This window comes from Ovis canadensis, chromosome 13 (genome assembly GCF_042477335.2).
Source record: "Ovis canadensis isolate MfBH-ARS-UI-01 breed Bighorn chromosome 13, ARS-UI_OviCan_v2, whole genome shotgun sequence".
Taxonomy (NCBI): domain Eukaryota; kingdom Metazoa; phylum Chordata; class Mammalia; order Artiodactyla; family Bovidae; genus Ovis; species Ovis canadensis.
In genome coordinates, this window is record NC_091257.1 from 55,446,891 (window position 1) to 55,467,374 (window position 20,484).

Genomic DNA, 20,484 nt, shown 5'->3' on the forward strand with positions numbered 1-20,484 from the left:
CAGCTGGTCTGAGCAGGCCTGACATTTGCACTCAGCAGACTGCTAAAGAGGGAAGGCATTTGGCGTATGATTGCTCACTGGCGCTGCCCTGGTGGTACTTGGGATGGAGATGGGGGGAGGATGCTGGAGTCGGGGAGCATTGTCTATAAGGAGTTTATAACAGTAACCAGACCCCACTGATCGGCTTTCTCTTCTTATCATTCCTAAAAGTGGCAGAGGTAAAATACTCGTCCTTGGGGGGCACTGCCGCATTCCACCTTGGCACAGCAGCATGAGCCGATGTCTGCCTAGCTCCCCTGCTGTACTTGGGTTTGCAAGGATACAGAAGCCACATCCGTTGCTCAGGGCTCACCCCTGGTCCCCCTGGTTGGAAAGTGAGTCTAGAGGCCATCTAAGCTAGAGATTTCCGAGCCCACAGCATGGCTTTGTTTATCAAGCGCAGTTTTTAACATTCTTCTGAATAGTTGCCTCATGTTAAAATCTGAGAGATGTCCTATAAAAATAAAACCAGCAATGGTGAATTTCCAGCTTCTCTTAAAAACTGGAAAGATCTAGCCTCACTGAGACACTCTGCCATGGGAGCCTGGGGTGACCAGCCCTTTAAGGTTGACACCTGCCCCAGCCTTTAGGATCCTCACCCCACCAGCGGTGGGTGTGTGGGTCCTCCCTGTCTGCCGCCCACCACTGTGCTAACATCTGCGAGCTTGTCCCCTGCCACCCAGAGCAGAGGGTTGGTCCCCTGGCCCCGCTCTCCCTCACCAACCCCGTCCACAGCTACAGCTGCCAGGAAACCAGCCATGACTCAAAAGCCCACGACGTTTTTCACTGTTTCTTTGCCAGAGTTTTATACTGAATCTTCTTTCCTATTACTATCCAGTCACCATCCCGGCCAGCTTATCTCCTTGCTGAGCCCCACCTCCTCTTACCCTGGCTTTCCCTCGCCTTTGCCTTGCTGCCGCCTGGCTTCAGTTATGGTCTCCCTCTGTCTGCATGCTCCCCAGCACAGGGCCCTGCCCCACCTTCCTAACCATCTTCCCCTCGACGTATCATTACTGCTCTGAAATTGCTTATCTTCGTCTTCTTAAGGGCAGGTCTTACTCTGTGAATTGGTTGATGACAAGATACAGCCTTCTAGGGAGAATCGGGACCCAGAGTTTGCCTTCGAAAAAGTTGGTAGACATAGGTACTGCACATCCCACGGGCAAGGAGGTTTGGGGCAGCTGAGGTCAGGCAATGAGGACCACATGGGCCACAGGCTCAGGGTTTAGACAAGAGCTGGGACTTGGCCTGGAGTTGGGGGTGCCAGCAGAGGGGCCCAGAGTCCAGAACAAGGCTTGAATCTGGGGACCAGTTTCTGTTTCCTGCCCAGGGTGAAGGCCTGCTTGGGGTGGGGTGGCAGTGGGGGTGGGAGGGAGGCCTCCAGTGTACAGATGGAGCAGGTCTTTTTCACCCTTGTATCATCAGGCACGTGGCCACCAAATAGATTGAGTAACTTAGCCCAACCATTAGATCTCTCCAACCGTTATACTGATTACAAATTAGTAATACTTTGCTATGAACATTGCTTTTTAAGTTGCTTCATTTTCCTGTTGGGGAATGTGTTGTATATTGCCAGCTACATATATGATCAGTTTCTTTAAAGGAAAAGTATTTTGTCTTTGATGTCTTCTCCCATGACTCTTTAGAATCATGCAAACAGTCTTTTTTTTTTTTTTTTTTTTTTTTTTAAGGAATTTACTAACCAAGCTCTTTGGAGACTGTTGTGACCCTGACACACCTAACCTAGAACAGTTAACACTCCACCAGTGTCCCTGTGGACTGCAAATAGATGACAAGGGCTAAATCCCTCTTTCCACTCCTTCCTGTTCTTTCTAAAAATAAAGAAAATTTCATTGCAATGGGATCTGAATGGAGAAATAATAGTCATTTTTTCTGCATTCAGAAATAGAGGACGTAACCTCTACTTTAGCCAGCAGTTTTCAATTTCTTAGCAGTGACAATTTAAGTAAATTTCATATGAGTGGAGGAGATCTAACTTTGTTATGATTGACAATGTGAAATTAGGCTTTTCAGCTGTTCAGATTATCTGGTGTTCCTATCAGTTAGGTGGGATGTGCACTGAGATTGCACAGCTGTGGATGTGAACCTCACTGAAGTCTGAAAAGGGTTAAAAGCCACTTCCTCTGATGGATTTAAAACAGCCACCTTTGCAGACAAGTTTTTCAAACCACCCCGTTTTGCATCTTTGTCAAGAGACAGTCTAGTTGCTGCGTCTTTATGTTTAGATTATATTACAGATATATTTCAATAAACCATGAAGAGCCACCATAGATTCACCGTCTGGGCTCAAATAAACATCTCCTGCGGCACCTGTTTTATTTTATAGGCTCTGTAACCACAGTGACATCCTACTAGAAGGCCCTGATGCCTGCGGAGCTGGTGTCCTTCACCAGCTCCCGAGACTCTGCCCTGGGGGTGGCAGTGACAAAGAGCAAGTCAGGTATGACAGTCGTCAAATTGCTGCTGTGGTGCGTAGGCCCTTCTCGTTCCCAGATAAGGGTGGAAAAACACTGCTGTACACAGTCAGCTCTGTGTTGGGCACCCGGAGCATCGATTTAACTGTGGCCTCACCATCTACTTCTTTGTGAATGTATTTGTTTCTCATTGTTAATTGGATATATCTGCTCAATCCCTGCTCATATATCTTGCTCAGTCCCTGCACATGTATCTGCTGAACCCCTGCCCAAAGCAACATTTTAAGGCATACTGGTAGGGAGGGAACATGGGTGAGCTCAGTCTCACATGTTCACATAACTTGGTGAACACCCAGGTGGTAGTCTAGCAGAACCTTGCGCTGGACAGGTATCTTTGCCAGATCCAAACCCCAGATGGGTCCCTGTGTTTCCAAGGTCATGCTAGTGATGCAGGCCTCTGATGAATATAGTTCCTGTACCAACAGCATCAACACATCCTGGAAGCTTGTTAGAAATGTGCGTTCTTGGGTGCCACCCCAGATCCACTGAACCAGGGGTCTGGAGGTGGGGCCCTGCCATCTGGGCTTGAATGCCTGCTTACCTCTGCTCCCTCAATTGTGAGAGCGCTGCTCCAGCCATGTGCCTTCAGTGGCTCAAAAGCAGGCGTGAGCGAGCGGGGTTAATCGTTTGCAGGGTGGTTGGCACACGTGAGTCATGGTTCTTTCTGAATCAGTCAGAAATCTATCCCTCCACACACGTTCTCGGCACTCTGGGTATCTTGTCAGGGCCTCAGAAGCTTTATGCCATCTGGGCTTCTGAATTAAATTCACAGCATTGCAGGTAGATAATATGTGTAGTGGTTTCTCCAGTGCTGCCCCTGGTAGGTGCCTAATTCATGGGTGCATGAATGTTACCAGTGTCCTTACCCTGGTTTTTATTTGGAGGACTGACTGAAGTGAACTCCCGTCACTGAAGTCTGTCCCCACCGTTTTCTGGCCAAGAACAAATGGTTGCTCAGGTGTGGTCCGCCCACCTGAAAGGGCCTTGTCTGGCTGGGAGAGTGAGATGGCTTTCAGGTCTGGTTGTCTTACATCTGGTGTCAGCTGTCCTTTCTGTGTGTCATGCAGACTCTTTTGTATAAGGATATAAACAGGCAGGATAACGTGGTTTTCAGAGTGGAATTCGGCGTAAATCCATAAATCCGAATCGGGTCCCTTCAGGGCGTGAGGAGCCGTCAGGGTAATGGTCTCTAAAAGGACCTTGTCCCAAGAAAACATGGCTGATCACAGGATTCCATCCCACAGATCGCAGAGTGAGGGTCACCAGTGCTGAACGTGTTTACATCCGCTTCTGAATCTTGCTGTGATCTCCACACTACAGAGAATGTGGGACTTGCCTGTCCTGGTCAGTAGCTTTCCAGCTTACAGCAGTGAAGGGTGATGCATGGAAATCCTCTTTCATGTTTTTTATCATGCGAAGTGAAGATAAAGGCAGTCTTAAAATGCCCTTTACAAGGGTAGGAGAAGCTGGCTAGGGAGGAGTCTCTCTGGCCATTTGGTGATTGTATGCAGTAAGGCTCTTCAGCTGGACCCCCCACTTCTTTCTCACCGTGTTCTGTGTCTGTTGATATACTGTTTGGCATAAACCACAGTGGTGGTATGTCGCATGAAGGCGTATACGCACTCATAATTCTCTCTGTGGACTGAGTTGTTAGACTAGGTGATTCATCATGTGACTCTCTTAACCTGGGCTGCCAGACTGTGGCATGGCGATAAGATATGCCATCTCCACCCACTCGGCCTGCGTTTGTTACAGTTTCTCAACATGCATAAACAGAGCGTCCGTTCCCATTATGAGGGGTTGTGTTTTCCATGGCTATCGATCTACAGTTATGTATAAATCAGCCTTCCAAGAAGAAATGATCTTTCTTTATGACCAACACAAATTTTAAAATTAATATCTGGAGCCTTCAGAACTGTGTCTCTGCCACAGTCATTTTTTAAAGCCAGATAAAGAAGTCAGGAATGGTTCCTGAAGTCACTGTTGTGGTCTGTTATAATCAGAATTACCCCATGTCATGACTGAGGATGCTGTTCCTTGCACACTGATTGCCACTGCCTCCCTCTCTAGCCTCAGAAAAAGCCCCAGGTGTCTACCTGACCTTTGAGAGACAGGCAGTCAGGTCTTAGCTGCCAGTCCTTCCTAACAGGTCTTAATCCCGGCATCACGCTCCCCTGCCCTCCGCATGTTCACCACCTCCTGTGTCCTCAGTGCCCAGGAGGTATTCCTAGTGCTGTGCTTAGTCACTCAGTCGTGTCCAGCTCTTTGCGACCCCATGGACTGTAGCCCACCAGGCTCCTCTGTCCATGGAATTCTCCAGGCAGGAATACTGGAGTGGGTTGCCATGCTCTCCTCCAGGGGATCTTCGCAACCCAGGGATTGAACCCAGGTCTTCTGCATTACAGGCAAGGTATTGCTAGGTATTTCCCTAAATGGGGTATTCCTATCTGCCGGGGAGAGCCCTTAGACCGAAGCTGTCAGCTGGTCCTTCCAGAAACACAGATTTGAAGAGAATCATCTACTTCTGTTTCTCAATTGCTAGTGACATTGATGTCAACTGGGCAGAATGGGAAGACTCTAACATCATATGGGCTCCTGAAAGCCTGTAAATAGAGCCGTGTTTTATGTGGCCATGGCCCTGCTTGTGCCCCTGACCAAACCTCGGCAAGCAACATCCGTCCCTTTGCTTCCGTTCCATCCAGAAAATGGGACACCTGGTCCACAGCATAGATTGGAAAGATAGATTTCTGAATTCTCTATCACAAAAAGAAGCCTCTTCAAAGAAAAAAGGACAAAACCATTCCTATCATCATTATTATTGTTATTACTGATTTTTGTTATATCTGGGATTAAATGTTATAAGACCTTCATGTGAAAGGCTTACTGTTACTAGTAAGTTGTTATTTTAGACAATTATGAGTTTTCAAAATATGATGCATGTCATTTGAGGCAGTTGATTAAAAAAAATTGTTATTTCCTCCTGGAAAATATATTTTAACATGAAAGTGATTGTTTAATCACTTTGTCTTCTATGGAAACTGTAATGAAACTACCCATGATTTTATGTCTTTTCCAGGTGCAATTAATTGTCTCTGTCCGTTGCTCCTTTCAGATACATTCGCCCCATTGTGCTTTCAAACTAATGCTGAAAAATTGTCAGGTTTATAGGATTTGGAGTATAGTATGTAGAATCTATTTTATTCTGCTTATGTTCAGAATAAAATTCAAGATATTTATTATTTTGTCTGCATTTAAAACTTTGGTCAGATTACCCATCTGTTGTAAATCAGTTATAGTTAGGAAATGCTGGTACCTTTGCTTAAATTGCAGTTTCCTCATTGGAAACCATTATAAGTATATGAAATTAATTATAGACTTTAAAATCTATTTTTAATTAGAGGAGTAATATAATTAGAGGAGTATATAATTGAGCTGACATCATGCTTTGGTTTTTTTTTTTTCCTATGTGACGTTGATACTAGAAACTTTGCAAAGTGAAGTGGACAAAAGAGGAAAAAAACTCCTTTAAGTCCTCTGAACTGCTCTGTAGATGTTCTAATTCTGTCTGTCTGTGTAGAACCAGGGGCAGGACTCCATGCAGGGTCCACCATGGCCCAAACCCTCCTGGTTGCCAGGTGTTGGCTTAGCCACTCAGAAGTCACAGATTCTGATGCTGTTTCTCCTCCAGAAGTTCATTTGCTTTTTGAGCCTGTGGGTTTTCTCCTTTTATGAAGCAAGTGTAATAATTACAGAAAACCTCAGCTAGTGCTTTCATGCCAGGACACAAAGGATGGTTACAGCTGGAAGAGGTGTTAGTAAACAGAGTCTTGCCCTTGGCTTTGCTTCTGCAGAAACCATGTGTCTCAGTCACCAGAGGCTGGTGTCTGATAAGTCAGTGCATCCCAACTAACTCATCCTCATTAAACTTGTTTTCAAGTTGAATTCAACCTAACTAAATATGCTTTCTAGATAGAAACAATCGATTTTACTCATTATGAGAAATATACCTGCTGACTAGACTAGAATTTGACAATGGCCCGTGCGTACGTTTTCCTGGGAGGGAAATCACTGTAAACCCAGATGCAAATGCAAAGGGTAACTCACTGACATAGAACAGAACAGAGGACTTGGAAGCTTTATGACGTTGGTGAGATCTAGATGTCACCAGGAGAGACAAGTTGCTCAAGGGGCTTCCTACCAGACCAGCCAGGAAACTTGGAATCATCTGGGGAAGTTTTTAAATTAAGTTCAAGGATTCCAGTGATGCATCCCACTTTATTCAAGTCTTGGGGAATAGCAAGGGTTAGGTCAGGCCAAATCTTATAACAATTAAGATTTCTTTTTAAAGGTTCTGAATTACTCCTAGACTTTTTCCCCATTTTATTATGAAAATTTCCAAACATACAGAAAAGTGAGAAAAACTGTAATGCCAACATACCTACCATCCAGCTTCTACCATTGACATTTTATTACACTCCCAAATCTATTTTCCATCCATCCATCCATCAATTCCAATCTGTTATTTTTATGCATTTCCAAGTAAGTTACACATACTGGTACACAGATTTTTAGTATATACTTTGACATGTTTTGGAGAAGGAAATGGCAACCCACTCCAGTACTCTTACCTGGAAAATCCCATGGATGGAGAAGCCTGATAGGCTACAGTCCATGGGGTAGCAAAGGGCTGGACATGACTGAGCAACTTGACTTTCGCTTTGACATGTTTAAACATCTACAGAAGTAGGCGTGACTCTAATGAAGTCCCAGACCCACAGTGGCCAACATTCTGCTAGTCTTGTTTTCTCTCTTTCCCTCACCCACACTTTTTCTTCATTAGTTTAAAACAGACAGCATTTTTTCCTCTCACAAATACATCTCTAACATACAAGTATTTAATACTTGACCACTTAAGAAAATTCTTTGTTACCTAGTCCTTGTCAGTTTTCTTTGGTTTTCTCAAAAGCAGTCTGTCTACATTTGCAGTCTTTGAATCAGGATCCAAATGTAAACTATAAACTGCTGGTTGGATCGGGATCCAGAATTATATTCCAGGCAGCTTATTCTGGCAGAACACCATCACAGGCAGTGCTGGTCCTTCTTACTTCACCTCCTCAGGCGGCACATGACTGCTCGTCCCTTCGTGTGTGCTCCCTGGACTGGGCTGAGGACTTGAGCACTGGCAGACGGGTACCTCTGATTCAAAGCTTCCATTATGCAGTTTCCTCAACATTAGGATCATTTCCTAGGTGCATTCATTAATTTGGACTTCAAAAACAGTGACTTTTCTAATGCAGCCCTTTCTTTGCATCCATTAATTGAAAACACTTTTCCCATCAACTACTTGGTAACTCTGATTTTTTTTTTTAATTTGTGTTTTTTGTTGTTGACCACAAAGGCAGGACAAATGCTTGACTCCATCCCTTTCTTTAATCAGTTTCCAGAATAACAAATTGTTTCTCTAGCAGCATCCAAAGGTTGGTTGATACTTTGGTGGTAAAAACACATAAACAAAAAGTTTACCACCTTAACCATTTTAAGTGTACAGTTCAGTAGCATTAAGTACATTCACATTTTTGTGCATCAGATCTCTAGAGCTTTGTCATCTTACAGAACTGGAGCTCTGTCCCCATTAAACAAGTCCCCAGTCCTCCTTCCCCTAGCCCCTGGCAGCCACCACTCTACTCTGCCTCTGAATTTGACTATTCTCGGCATCTTATGTAAGTGGAATCATACTGCTTTTTTGTGACTGGCTTATATAATGGAGTAGAATGTCATGCTGTAGTACATCTATGTTGTAGTCTGTGACAAGGATTTCCTTCCTTTTCCAGGCTGAATCCAAAGGTTTTTTATTATTTATCTTTTAAATGAACTCATGTATTTTTATACATGCACCACGTTCCAGTCCATATTAGTCATTGTTCTTTTGGCTCTCACACTATCTCATCTTTGGCCAGTGGGTGCCTCTTCAGCACAACCCCTGAGACCTGTTCACACAACTCAGGGTCCGAGAGCTTCTTCACTTCCTGGGACAAGGTGCTCCAGGCTCATCTGATGTGTTTCCTGCCTCCGGCCTGAAATATAGCACATTTTTTCTTCTGTTTAGTATCTAAATACTATATTATAGGCAGCAATATAGGCTTACATTGGACTTTTTCCTAATAGTAACTTATTAAAAAAAATATTGAATGCACTGCAAGAGTATAATAAGAATAAACTAATTGAGGTGGAGATACGAACTGTTGTTTTGCTTTACATTTAAGAGGAGCCTGACCACCTCTGCACTAGTTAGAAACAGTGGCCACACGTCAGAATTGCTCTGAGAGTCTTAAAGAAAGTCTCAATTTGCTGGGTTCCCCCCCACCAGACTAGTTTTCCTGAACTCTGAAGCAGTGGCATGAAGTACCTAGATGATGCAAAACCCCCCGGGTGGTCCCAGGGTGCAAACAGAGTTGAGAATGCTGATCTATCAATGATATCATAACTAAAATAAAATGAAAGTTAACCCCCAAAAAGAAACCTGAACTCTGGAAATCCCCTTATCCCAGATTATATCAGGTTCCAGACTTCTGTGTAAACTGTCTTCTCCTATCATGATTGTGGGGATCTTTAACAGTATAGGAGACTCATAAGTCACCCAGCATTGCACATGTCTAATGGGACTCCTAATTGTGTTTCATAGGTTTGAACAAGCACCAGCCTCAGGCTTATTAAGGACACGATCAGGTCAACATATTGCCACCCTGAAAGGACATGATACTTCTGTCCAAGAAGAGGAAGTAGCGAAGCTGTCTGAAGTTTTCCTGGTTAGTAAACTGGATCAGAGGACAAAGGTTAATACTTTTTATTCTTTAAAATAAGTTTCAAATTGTATAAGTTAGTCATTTGAGAAAATAGTTAACGTCCTTAACGATGATTAACATATTTGAAAAATGTAAATGTAAAGTGAGCTTTTGTGGTTGGTTGGATGAACTTTGATCTCAAACCTTTTGCATAGTGTTTTATGTAGGCATTTCAGGTCCTTTCTTACATAAGGTTAGTTAACTCAGGGCCTAGAGGTAACCTAATTAAACATACCTACGCCAACATTTATCGAGGGAGCTTAGAAGCCTCTTGGAGAATTCTGGTTTTCTTTCTCTACACCATCTTTTAAACATACTGTGTGGTCATTTTTGCCAGCTCAGCAAATATGTATTTGTCCACTTCTGTGGATTAGGTGGCAGCCCAGATCTATGGGGGAGAGAGAGAGAAATCCCATGTGGCCCCTCCTCTGGGGGATGGCAGAGTGGGTGTCTGCAGTAGGAACATGGCAGAGGGCTTAGACCCTCCAGAAGGGGAGCCAGGCATCTGGAGAAGCAGGGCGGGCAGACCTGATGACTGAGGGAGCCGAGTGGCATGCGAAGGTAACCCTGAAAAGCCAGGCAGGATTTCAGCAGGCTCTGAGGGGGTGGGTGACGGACTTAGGGGTCAAAGAACAGGTTGAGAAAGTGCACACTTTCCCAGGAAACAGAGCCGTTGTCACGGCTGAGGAGTAGACTACAGCTGGGGACTGGGACCAGAAGTTGTACAGGGTCTGGCCCAGCTCAGGAGAGGTGTTCACGGGTTCAGCAGAGTTTGGGAAGCTGCAGAACCCCTTGAGCCAGGCTGCAAGAGAGCCTCAGGGAATTTAGTCCCTGACTAAATCATGTCATAACTAATCATTTTAGTTATGGTATGTCCTCCTGACTGGGAGGGGGACAGCCAAGGATGCACCCAGCCATGGTTCAGCGGGACAGTCGGGAGTGGACTGAGCACTTGCACAGGTAGAGCAGGTCATGCTGGGCCAGAGTCATGGAGCCAGTTCCCAGGGAGGTGCAGTGGGTGGGGCTGGAGGGCAGAAACTCAGGTCCAGAGCGGCCCATCTGGCTAGTGGATCTTATCCCTAACCAGAGACCCAGCTCAGGCCCAAGGCAGTGAGAGCATGGAGTCCCAAACATTGGGCCACCAGGGAATTCCCTCCAAGTAAGTGTTTTCACCCTTACACATGCTTAACTCTCTATATAACATAGAGTTTTCTGGCTTTAATACTTCTTTATTTGATTATGCACAAAGTTCAGGATTCCATAGGAGCCCTCTCTGGAAGCAGTCCTTGCCCTCTGTCCCAAAGCCACAGCCTGTTTTGCAGCCCTGTCCAGAACCTCTGTGTTGCCCTCCAGCCTTTCAGAGCACCTTCAGCCCTGCCCAACACCCCCTCCCTCAGCCCTCTAATTAGAAAAGAGCAGAAGGACTTTAAGCATTTCGCACATACACACATGGAGCAGCGCAGTGAAGCCACCGACCCTTGTCTGCATGTGTGTTACCCTGCACTCTGCAGTTCCCCACCCCTTCGCCCGCCCCTCTCTCCTCTGCCCCTGCCCCTACCCTTGCTCTTCTCTCCCTGCTCGTCTCCTTTCTCCCCATTCTCCTTCTGGAGTGGATTATTGCAGGTAGAGATACAGCCCCTGGGCGCCCCTCACAGATCCTGCCCTTTTCAAAGGTAACCTTGTGCACATCCTTCCTGAACACATTTTCATTTTACTGCGCTGCATGTGACTCCGTAACTAACCCTCAGTTTTGTCTTGTTTGTGGTATGGCATTGTCCTTGTAAATGCTCTTGAAGAAAGAACTGTGTTCTTTAGGAAGAACAGAACCATTGCTTTTTAGATTCTTTTTCGTATCTATTGATAAATGTAGATCCTAATAAGGATTTTGTTTTCAGGTTTTATTATCCATTGTATTTACTTCTGTTTTGTAACGACATTGTTCTCCATTCATACTCACTGCAGATACACCATATCTTAGTCACATCAAGGACAAAATAAGCATTAGTCTACAGTATTGCCATTTACCATCTCCTTGTCTTTTTTTTTTAAGGTGGTGTTTATATTAGAAAACATATTCCAAGTTCCAGACAACCAGTTCACCAATAATTTTTCAAATAATAACTCCATAATTAATAGGAAGAGGGGTGCCCAATTGATAGCTCATTAGTCAAATAACCTTCTACCTGCCCTAGTAGGTATTTTGTTCCTTTTTAAATCACCATCTAGTGACAACCATAAAAATTACCAATAAATAAATGACAAAACCCATCCTTATAAATAGAAGCAAGCAGGCAGTTTCTAAATAGGTTGTGACTGAAAAAAAGCACAGCTCTAAAGACTCACACAGCCCTAAAGACTCGCCCACCCAAGTGACGTGGGCAGGACAAGCCTGGCAGATGTGAGGACAGAATGCTTTCCTGGGCTCTAGGACCATTAGAGTTACAAATCAGCACAGTCAAGTGTCTTTGACTTGTTGTCCTTTATTGACCGTATATATATTTAGTAAATAATCCGGTTAAATATTTCTCTGTAGATAAAAAATTTTTAAGTAAGAGGTTTTCAAAATTTAAGAAACCTCTAGTAGAAATCACTTGATTAAGAGTCTAATGAAGCTGAGAAATATTTACTTTGATCTCTTGGGTAAATGGCTAATTAAACAGCCACATGTAAATGATGTTTACCTGTGGGTCCCTCGCCGTCAGCTGGAGTCAATCCCGTCTCCTGAGTAAATACATCATTAAAGCTGCCAAAACTCGGATTATGTCCCTCCGAGACCAGATAAGATCCACAGCACCCGCATAACCTATTAGGCAATTACATAATTGAGCTGCATGCTTTTAAATCAGGAAAATCTGTAATTACTCTATGTGGAAAAAAAAAATGAGCTGGGTGCTTCATTAAAATACCAAGTGCCTTAATACTGCTTTTCTCCTAAGTGGTGCCTGCTTCCACCCAGGGAAGCGTCCACAGGCAGAGCAGCCCAGCCCACCGGTGTCATTCACAGAGCAGGTGGAATCAGCCTGGGGAGTCCCTGCCCCCTCCCTAAATGGTGACCTGGGATGCCATCCTCCTCTCTTGACTACTCGTTCACTGGCTTGTGTGAATACTTGCCCTTTCTTTTCATTGCTGCTTTGATACTGTCTTCTTCCTCTCCTATAACCCACATACAGCTTCAGTGATGACACTTGTACCTCCGTTTGGACACTGAACGATTACTTCTGGTGTGCAAGGTTCTTGAGGAAGGGTCAGTTAAATCTGTGTATGAGGGGAACAGCCATGCTGTCAACATCCCTGGTTTTTCATTCTCTTGCTCTTCTGTATCTGCATTAATAACACTGATTTCCATATGAAGGTTTTTTATCTTATTAAAAACCTTTTTTATCACATTCATTTTATCTCTGTACCACCCATTGCAGAAACTGTATTCTTGTAGAGCTAACATATATTTTCATTTTCTAAAAAACATAGCAAGAAAAAAACAAACTTGAAATATTAAGGTAAACAGAAAGAAGACAAGACAACTGCCTGTTACCCAGATCTCTTATAGAACTTTGTTGACACTGAGATGTGTGGTCTTTAATATATTGACAAACATGGGTTGTGCTGTGTGTGTGGATGGCCTCCGTGACCTGCCCCCCACACCATGTCACAGAGGAAACCTCCTTTCACACCATCACATGCTCTCCATCCTTTCTGACAGTTGCACAGAGACCCCTGTGTGGCCCTTCCACTGTCTCTTTAACCAGGCTCCTGGTGTTGAACATTTTAAGTTGTTTTTAATTTCTTCTCTAGTGAAAAAGTTTCAAAGAATATTTGAGAGCTCATTTTTTTACTTCTCATGCTGTTTCCTGAGAACGAGTTCCTAGATGTAGATCTCTTAGGTCAGAGTGTCTGTGCATCTCCCAGGCTTCTGCTCTGCAGTGCTAGAACTCACCCTGGCAGGGTCATCCCTTACCAGGAATGGATGAAAATATCAGTTCTCTGCACTGTTTATGGAACCCGATACCATCCACCTTTTTTGGACACCAGATTTATAAGTGCAGATGATAGCCAATTTTTGTGTGTGTTCATTTGACACAAATGCAGTGACAAATAGATTCAAGGGATTAGATCTTATAGGCAGAGTGCCTAAAGAACCATGAATGGAGGTTCATGACATTGTACAAGAGGCAGTGATCAATACCATCCCCAAGAAAAAGAAATGCAAAAAGGCAAAATGGTTGTCTGAGGATGCCTTACAAATAGCTATGAAAATAAGAAGCAAAAGGCAAAGGAGAAAAGGAAAGATATACCCATTTGAATGCAGAGTTCCAAAGAATAGCAAGGAGAGATAAGAAAGCCATCCTCAGCAATCAATCCAAAGAAATAGAGGAAAACAATAGAATGGGAAAGACTAGAGATCTCTTCAAGAAAATTAGAGATACCAAGGGAACTTTTCATGCAAAGATGAGCACAATAAAGGACAGAAATAGTATGGACCTAACAGAAGCAGAAAATACTAAGAAGAGGTGGCAAGAATACACAAAAGAACTGTACAAAAAAGATCTTCACAACCCAGATAATCACAATGGTGTGATCACCAACCTAGAGCCAGACATCCTGGAATGTGAAGTCAAGTGGGCCTTAGGAAGCATTACTATGAACAAAGCTAGTGGAGGTGATGGAATTCCAGTGGAGCTATTTCAAATCCTGAAAGATGATACTGTGAAAGTGCTGCACTCAATATGCCAACAAATTTGGAAAACTCAGCAGTAGCCACAGGACTGGAAAAGGTCAGTTTTCATCCCAATCCCAAAGAAAGGCAATGCCAAAGAATGCTCAAACTACCACACAATTGCACTCATCTCACACACTAGCAAAGTAATGATCAAAATTTTCCAAACCAGGCTTCAACAGTACTTAAACCGTGAGCTTCCAGGTGTTCAAGCTGGATTTAGAAAAGGCAGAGGAATCAGAGATCCAATTACTAACATCCGTCAGATCATTGAAAAAGCAAGAGAGTTCCAGAAAAACATCTATTTCTGCTTTACTGACTATGCCAAAGCCTTTGTGTGAATCACAACAAACTGTGGGAAATTCTTCAAGAGATTGGTATACTAGACCACTTTATCTGCCTCCTGAGAAAGCTGTATGCAGGTCAAGAAGCGACAATTAGAACTGGACATGGAACAACAGACTGGTTCCAAACTGGGAAAGGAGTCTATCAAGGCTGTATGTTGTCACCCTGCTTATTTAACTTATATGCAGAGTACATCATGAGAAATGCTGGACTGGATAAAGCACAAGCTGGCATCAAGATTGCCAGGAGAAATATCAATAACCTCAGAAATGCAGATGACACCACCTATATGGCAGAAAGCAAAGAGAAACTAAAGAGCTCATCACTCTTTAGTGATCTTTCATCAATTTGTTGATGAAAGTGAAAGAGGAGAGTAGAAAAGTTGGCTTAAACCTCAACATTCAGAAAACTAAGATCATGGCATCTGGTCCTATCTCTTCATAGCAAATAGATGGGGAAACAGTGGACACAGTGACAAACTTTATTTTGGGGGGCTCCAAAATCACTGCAGATGGTGACTGCAGCCATGAAATTAAAAGACACTTGCTCCTTGAAAGAAAAGCTATGACCAACCTAGACAGCATATTAAAAAGCAGACACATTACTTTGCCAACACAGGTCCATTTAGTCAAGCTATGGTTTTTCCTGTAGTCATGTATCGATGTGAGAGTTTGACCAAGAAAGCTGAGTGCCAAAGAATTGATGCTTTTGAACTGGGGTATTGGAGAAGACTCTTCAGAGTCCCTTGGACTGCAAGGAGATCCAAGTCCATCCTAAGGGAAATCAGTCCTGAATATTCATTGGAAGGACTGATGCTGAAGCTGAAACTCCAATACTTTGCTTACCTGATGCAAAGAACTGACTCCTTAGAAAAGACCCTGATGCTGGGAAAGATTGATGGTGGGAGGAGATGGGGATGACATGGTTGGATGGCATCACTGACTCAATGGACATGAGTTTGAGTAAACTCTGGGAGTTGGTGATAGACAGGGAGGCCTGGCGTGCTGTAGTCCGTGAGTCACAAAGAGTTGGACGCAACTGAGTGACTGAACTAAACTGACCTTTATATTACAACTGAGATCAAACTCTTTCCCCTCCCTATTTGTTAGCCTTTTGTATTTCTTCTTTTATAATTTGCCAGTTCACATTCTTTGTTCATTTTTCTATCAGGTTAGTCATATTTTTTCTTACTGACTTTTGAGAACTCCCTATATAAATTTTTGCTGTTTGCTATAATAGTTTGGGCAGTTTCATTTTCATCTTTCACTTTTCTTAATGGTGTTTGGATACAAGCCTCTTCCATTAATATCTTCATTTATCGATTTCTGCATTTGAATATCACAATTGCTGAGTTTGGAGATATAAATTTAGAGTTAGCCTAGGTGACTCTTAGGGTTTTAGACTTAGAAAGATCTGCATTTAAACTGAACTTTGAGAAAATCCTAGAGAAATTGAGGCAATTAACTCTAGGTGTCCTGCTGAATGTAATTCATAGGATGGTGTATGTTCCATGAGATCTGAAATATGGAGATGTCTTCCTCACTCATCCTGCAGATAGTGTATACTTTGGTATTGAATTTCTAAGTGCTTTCTCCTGGCCTCTGGGAAGGTTAGAACAGTGAGGAGCTAGTTTGTTGGTATTGACTTAGGCTGCAGAGTGCTGAAAACCATGAGACAGTCTCCAGCCCCCCACCCCACCCCTCCTCACTGTCCCAGACTGGCTCCGAATGTATGAGAGGAGAAAAAGCCTTTATTGCTTAATGGATCAGATGGAACCCAAGCATGGGCCATTCATAAGCACCATCAAAAGGTCCATCTTTGGTGAATTTTTCAGATAGAAAGTCTCGCTTTGCAGAGCCCTTCAGTCCCAGGTGGCATATGCATGGCAGCTTGCTCAGTCTCGTCTGGGCTTTGGTTCCTTGTGGGTATGGGTGCATGTTGTCAGCGTCACTCTGCAAACTCCTTCCATCTGGGGCCTTCTTAGAAATGCACCCTTTCAAAGATCTGCAAACATCTTGAGTAGGTATCACAGGTGTTCTTCCTGATTCTGTATAAGTTGGTTTTGACTGATCTTTGAATGGACCTTCTGACCCATCCTTAGCTAAGGCTGACTTTTGTTTCTGTCCCAACTTGTCATGATTCCATCCCTGTGAGGGACTTATCTTGTGAATTCCTCTGCAGATGACCCACTGGGCAGATCTGCCCTCTCTGTTGGCCTCATGGTCCAGCAGAGTCAGATCAACCATTCTCATGCTGTGATTTGACCATCCATCAAAACCCATATAGATATAAAGTAGTTATCTCTGAAGAGTTACCTCTAGAATTATCTTTAAATGTTCCTATCAAAAAGCTAAGAGAAATCCCAGAGATACGAGTATTAAGTAGTAACGAAAATGGGATAAAATATACAAAATAAATGAAACCTGTAGAGTGCCCAACACTTAACATGGTAAAAATTTTTAAAAGGGCTCCAGGTAGAGATGATGGCATTGGTGGTCCTCTCACCAAGCTTACAAGGGGTTGTTAGAAAGATGTTTGTAGCTATAATACTTTAGTCTGTGTTCTTTTGAAGCCCAGGTGGAACCCAGTTGAAGCAAAAGAAGTTCTTATAGGAAAGGGATGTGTAAAACAGATAGCTTATGTGTCATCACCAGGGACTAGTGAGAAGTTAAGTTGTCTGAGTCACTGACCATCCAGGACAGTCTCCTCTGTTTGCACATTGCACAGTAGAAAGTATAGGAACCCTCAACAGGCTTCTAACAACTTTATTCTTAAACCATGGGTTCAGACAGTGGCTATTGTGAAGTCACGCTAAGAAATTATCACTTATAGCTATTGTATGAGATAATACAAAGGTGCTCTAGGTGAAGTTGCTCAGTCGTGTCCAACTCTTTACGACCCCATGGACTGTAACCTACCAGGCTGCTCTGTCCATGGGATCTTCCAGTCAAGAGTACTGGAGTGGGTTGCCATTTCCTTCTCCAGGGGATCTTCCCAACCCAGGGATTGAACCCAGGTCTCCTGCATTGTAGGCAGATGCTTTACCGTCTGAGCCACCAGGTAAGTCTCATGATAATACAAATAAGAAATACATATTTGAGGCCCTGTCAGAATGTTTGGATTATTTTAGATATCAGGAAAAGGAAATTAGAGCTTTAACTACAGAGACTAGGCCAATTCTTTTTGTTCATCTTCTGAAATGCTTTCCATATAGCTAGGATTATTGGGTGCACAGAGGAGGCTCCTGCTCTCTACAGGAACAGATTCAATTAGATCAGGATGGGTGGAGATCTCAAAATGAGGGGAAAGCCAAAGGCAAGCACCTTGCTGGGATGTCCAGGCCGATAACAGTGGCCTTGGCCAAACTCACCAGGTAGTCGTTGAGGTTCCGCCTCAGTGATTCTCCCTGTCAAAGCTTCATATCCTTTTACGATGACAAGCAAAGAGTAGAATCTTCCCCTGTGTTCACCTGACACTAACATTGTTACCACTTGGCGATTGGATAGAAGATGGCCGAAGAGACTGTGCCCAGCTCCCCCTTGACGTCCACTTGCAGGGCCTCAGGTCCATTCCCCACACAGTAGGTTTACTGCTGCCATCATGTCCCAGGGAGAGGTCGGCACTGCTAAGCAGTCTTCCACTCCAAACGGAGGAGAGAGAGACACGTGCCTTGGCAGCCAGACAGTGACATTGTGTTGGTTGTTCAGCTCTGGTCACCAGTGTATTTTTAATTCTTGAGGGAAGAATGCTGACCCAGACGTGAAGTGTCACAGGTGTTAACCTATCCTATAAATTGCCACATTTTCTCTACGTCTCGCATTGGCTATGATCAGATCTCCACCCACCTCCCTGCCCGGGACACTTCGGGTGACACAGGTAAGCCCATTCCGTGCCTGGAGGAAGCAGACAGGCTGTGTGGCCGCTGAGTTTCCTGAGCTCCTTGGCCGACTTGGTGGCAAAGTGCAGTGTCCATATCCTTGACTGAAGGTTATGGTTTCCAGAGAGGTCAGGTCTCTCTTTGCTTCAGTGTACCCTCCTCAGCCCCCAAGTCCTTCCACAATCCTCCTTTTGGGGAAAGTTTGGGGGTCATTTGAAGAATGAGAATACTGTAAGGTCACATTTTTCCAAATCTCCTCAATCCAAACCAACTCTGTCTCATGTGCCTGAAAGACAGAATTCAGGCCATGAGAAAATGGATCTGGGCTGTACCACCTGGGTTTAACGGAGTTAGTCACGACTCACACACATCCTTCCCAAGTAAAAAGACACCACACTACAGTCCACAGAAAACATCTCCTTGTGAGTGTAAATTATCGTGAAGAATTAAATTATGCTGGAAAATAGCCTAGTGTTACTTTATCTTGAAGACATTTTCATGTAGGTTAAATGTCAGGCGACAAATCTCAAGTAAAGCTTGATGTAAAATAATATTTGAAGGCTGATCTCTGAGACCAAGGGGAGTGTGACCACAGTTTGTTAATTTTTTGTGCTTTCTTTTAAACCCTATAGCCAACCGCGTTATTGAAAAAAGATCTCGCAGAAAAGCATGACAACAGGTCGGCTGTTCACAGCAGCAAGTCATCTTGCAGTTTGCCATCTACGCCTAGTGACGAAAGTGGAATAAGGAATGAAAAACCCATTCTGTGGCCCAAAGGCGTTACTACGACGGAACAAGGTAGCTATTGTTAAGGGTTTGTCTGCAGCAGAACTGCGTTCAGAATCAGTGTGCCCCCCTCTTTCTCAAAGTGTGCCCATAAAATAAAGCTGCTAAGCAATGCCTGTGATTCAGTATGCGTGGTACATTACTCGTTTTATACCACCTTCCACTTCAGGAAAACACCTGAAGTCTGAGAAGAATGGGAAACATAATTGTAGGTCTTCAGTTCTGCTGATTTTCCAATGAAATTAGTTTTTATAAAGCTATGAATTATAAACAGAATTAACAGCTGACAGTAGGTACTTTTTTGATCATCCCACAAAGATGGAGATGATTCCATTAAGATGAATTCCATGAAGTACTGTGAAGTTTTTTATATCACTTAATAGAATTTACTCATAATTAATATTCTTTTAAATTATAATACAGCCTTATAAAAATCTAAACAAATAATTAAGAATCAATGAATTTATGACCCCCCCCCCAAGTTTTATTACCAATTTTTAGCCTCTAGAAATGGTGATTATTTTAGTGTTACTGGTAAGATGTGCCAGGAAACCACTGTCAGCTGTCCGGGATGTGAGCTGCCCGGGATGAGGTCAGAAGTCCATGTGCTAGACCTGAGGCCCACATATGTTAAGCAAGCCCCACCCAAATATGATCGATGTCAGGCTAAACTGTTTTTATGAAAGCAGAGTAGAGACGCCTTAGCTTTTGAATAGGATTTCTTCTAGGTACAGTGTATTTCAGATAAGAAACAAACTAACCAAAAAGAGAAGGTAAGGAGCAGTGCAGTTAAAAGGAATGGCAACTAAAAAACCAAACAAAGGCCAGTCCATCAGTATAACCTTGAAATACATTGTTATTATCACTTGTTCCATTTTTAGAAGATAAGAGCAGAGAAGAGAGCACAGAAGAAAGCGTGGCAGCGAGGATGCCCATCACAGGTAAGTTCACGGCTGCCTGAGGACCTGGAATTCTACTTTCTTCTGTAACCAGAACAGTTTAGGTTAGTGTTTGTGGACTCCGCCAAGAGCAGGCAGATTCAGTACCATGTGCTAGAGCAGGAGCTCCAACCTGAGAGTGTGGTGAGCTTAGGTTAACACAAACGGAGGTGGAAAATACTCAGGTCTGCTGAGTGCTTAAGAATTGTTGCACATTTATACTTGCGAGCGTCCCACCCCCATGAGCCTTTCAGTGCCTGCCTCTGTATAAAGGCCAGTCCCCATGGGGACACCAGTCATTATATGGCCAACTACAGATGTGTCTGATTTCCTCTATTCTTTCCTGTAATAATTGACTATATCATTATTTTTTTTAAAAAAGCAGGAAAAAAAGTGCCAGACAGGAAGCTGCTTGTGTCTCAGTTACAAAGCCCATCTGATCAATTAC

General features: G+C 43.5%; 1 protein-coding gene across 14 annotated transcripts in view; it reads left to right on the forward strand.

Moving 5' to 3' along the window:
* KIZ (kizuna centrosomal protein) overlaps positions 1-20,484 on the forward strand; it is an 88,020-nt gene that overhangs the window by 44,258 nt on the left and 23,278 nt on the right. For 9 of the 14 annotated variants that reach the window (XM_069546481.1, XM_069546486.1, XM_069546484.1 and 6 more), the window contains 3 exons: positions 9,217-9,367; positions 18,945-19,110; positions 19,980-20,039. In XM_069546481.1, the coding sequence (XP_069402582.1) occupies positions 9,217-9,367; positions 18,945-19,110; positions 19,980-20,039 (377 nt within the window). Of the gene's footprint in view, positions 1-2,386; positions 2,501-9,216; positions 9,368-18,944; positions 19,111-19,979; positions 20,040-20,484 lie in introns of all 14 variants that reach the window. The other 5 variants (XM_069546487.1, XM_069546482.1, XM_069546483.1 and 2 more) reach the window with 2 other exon arrangements.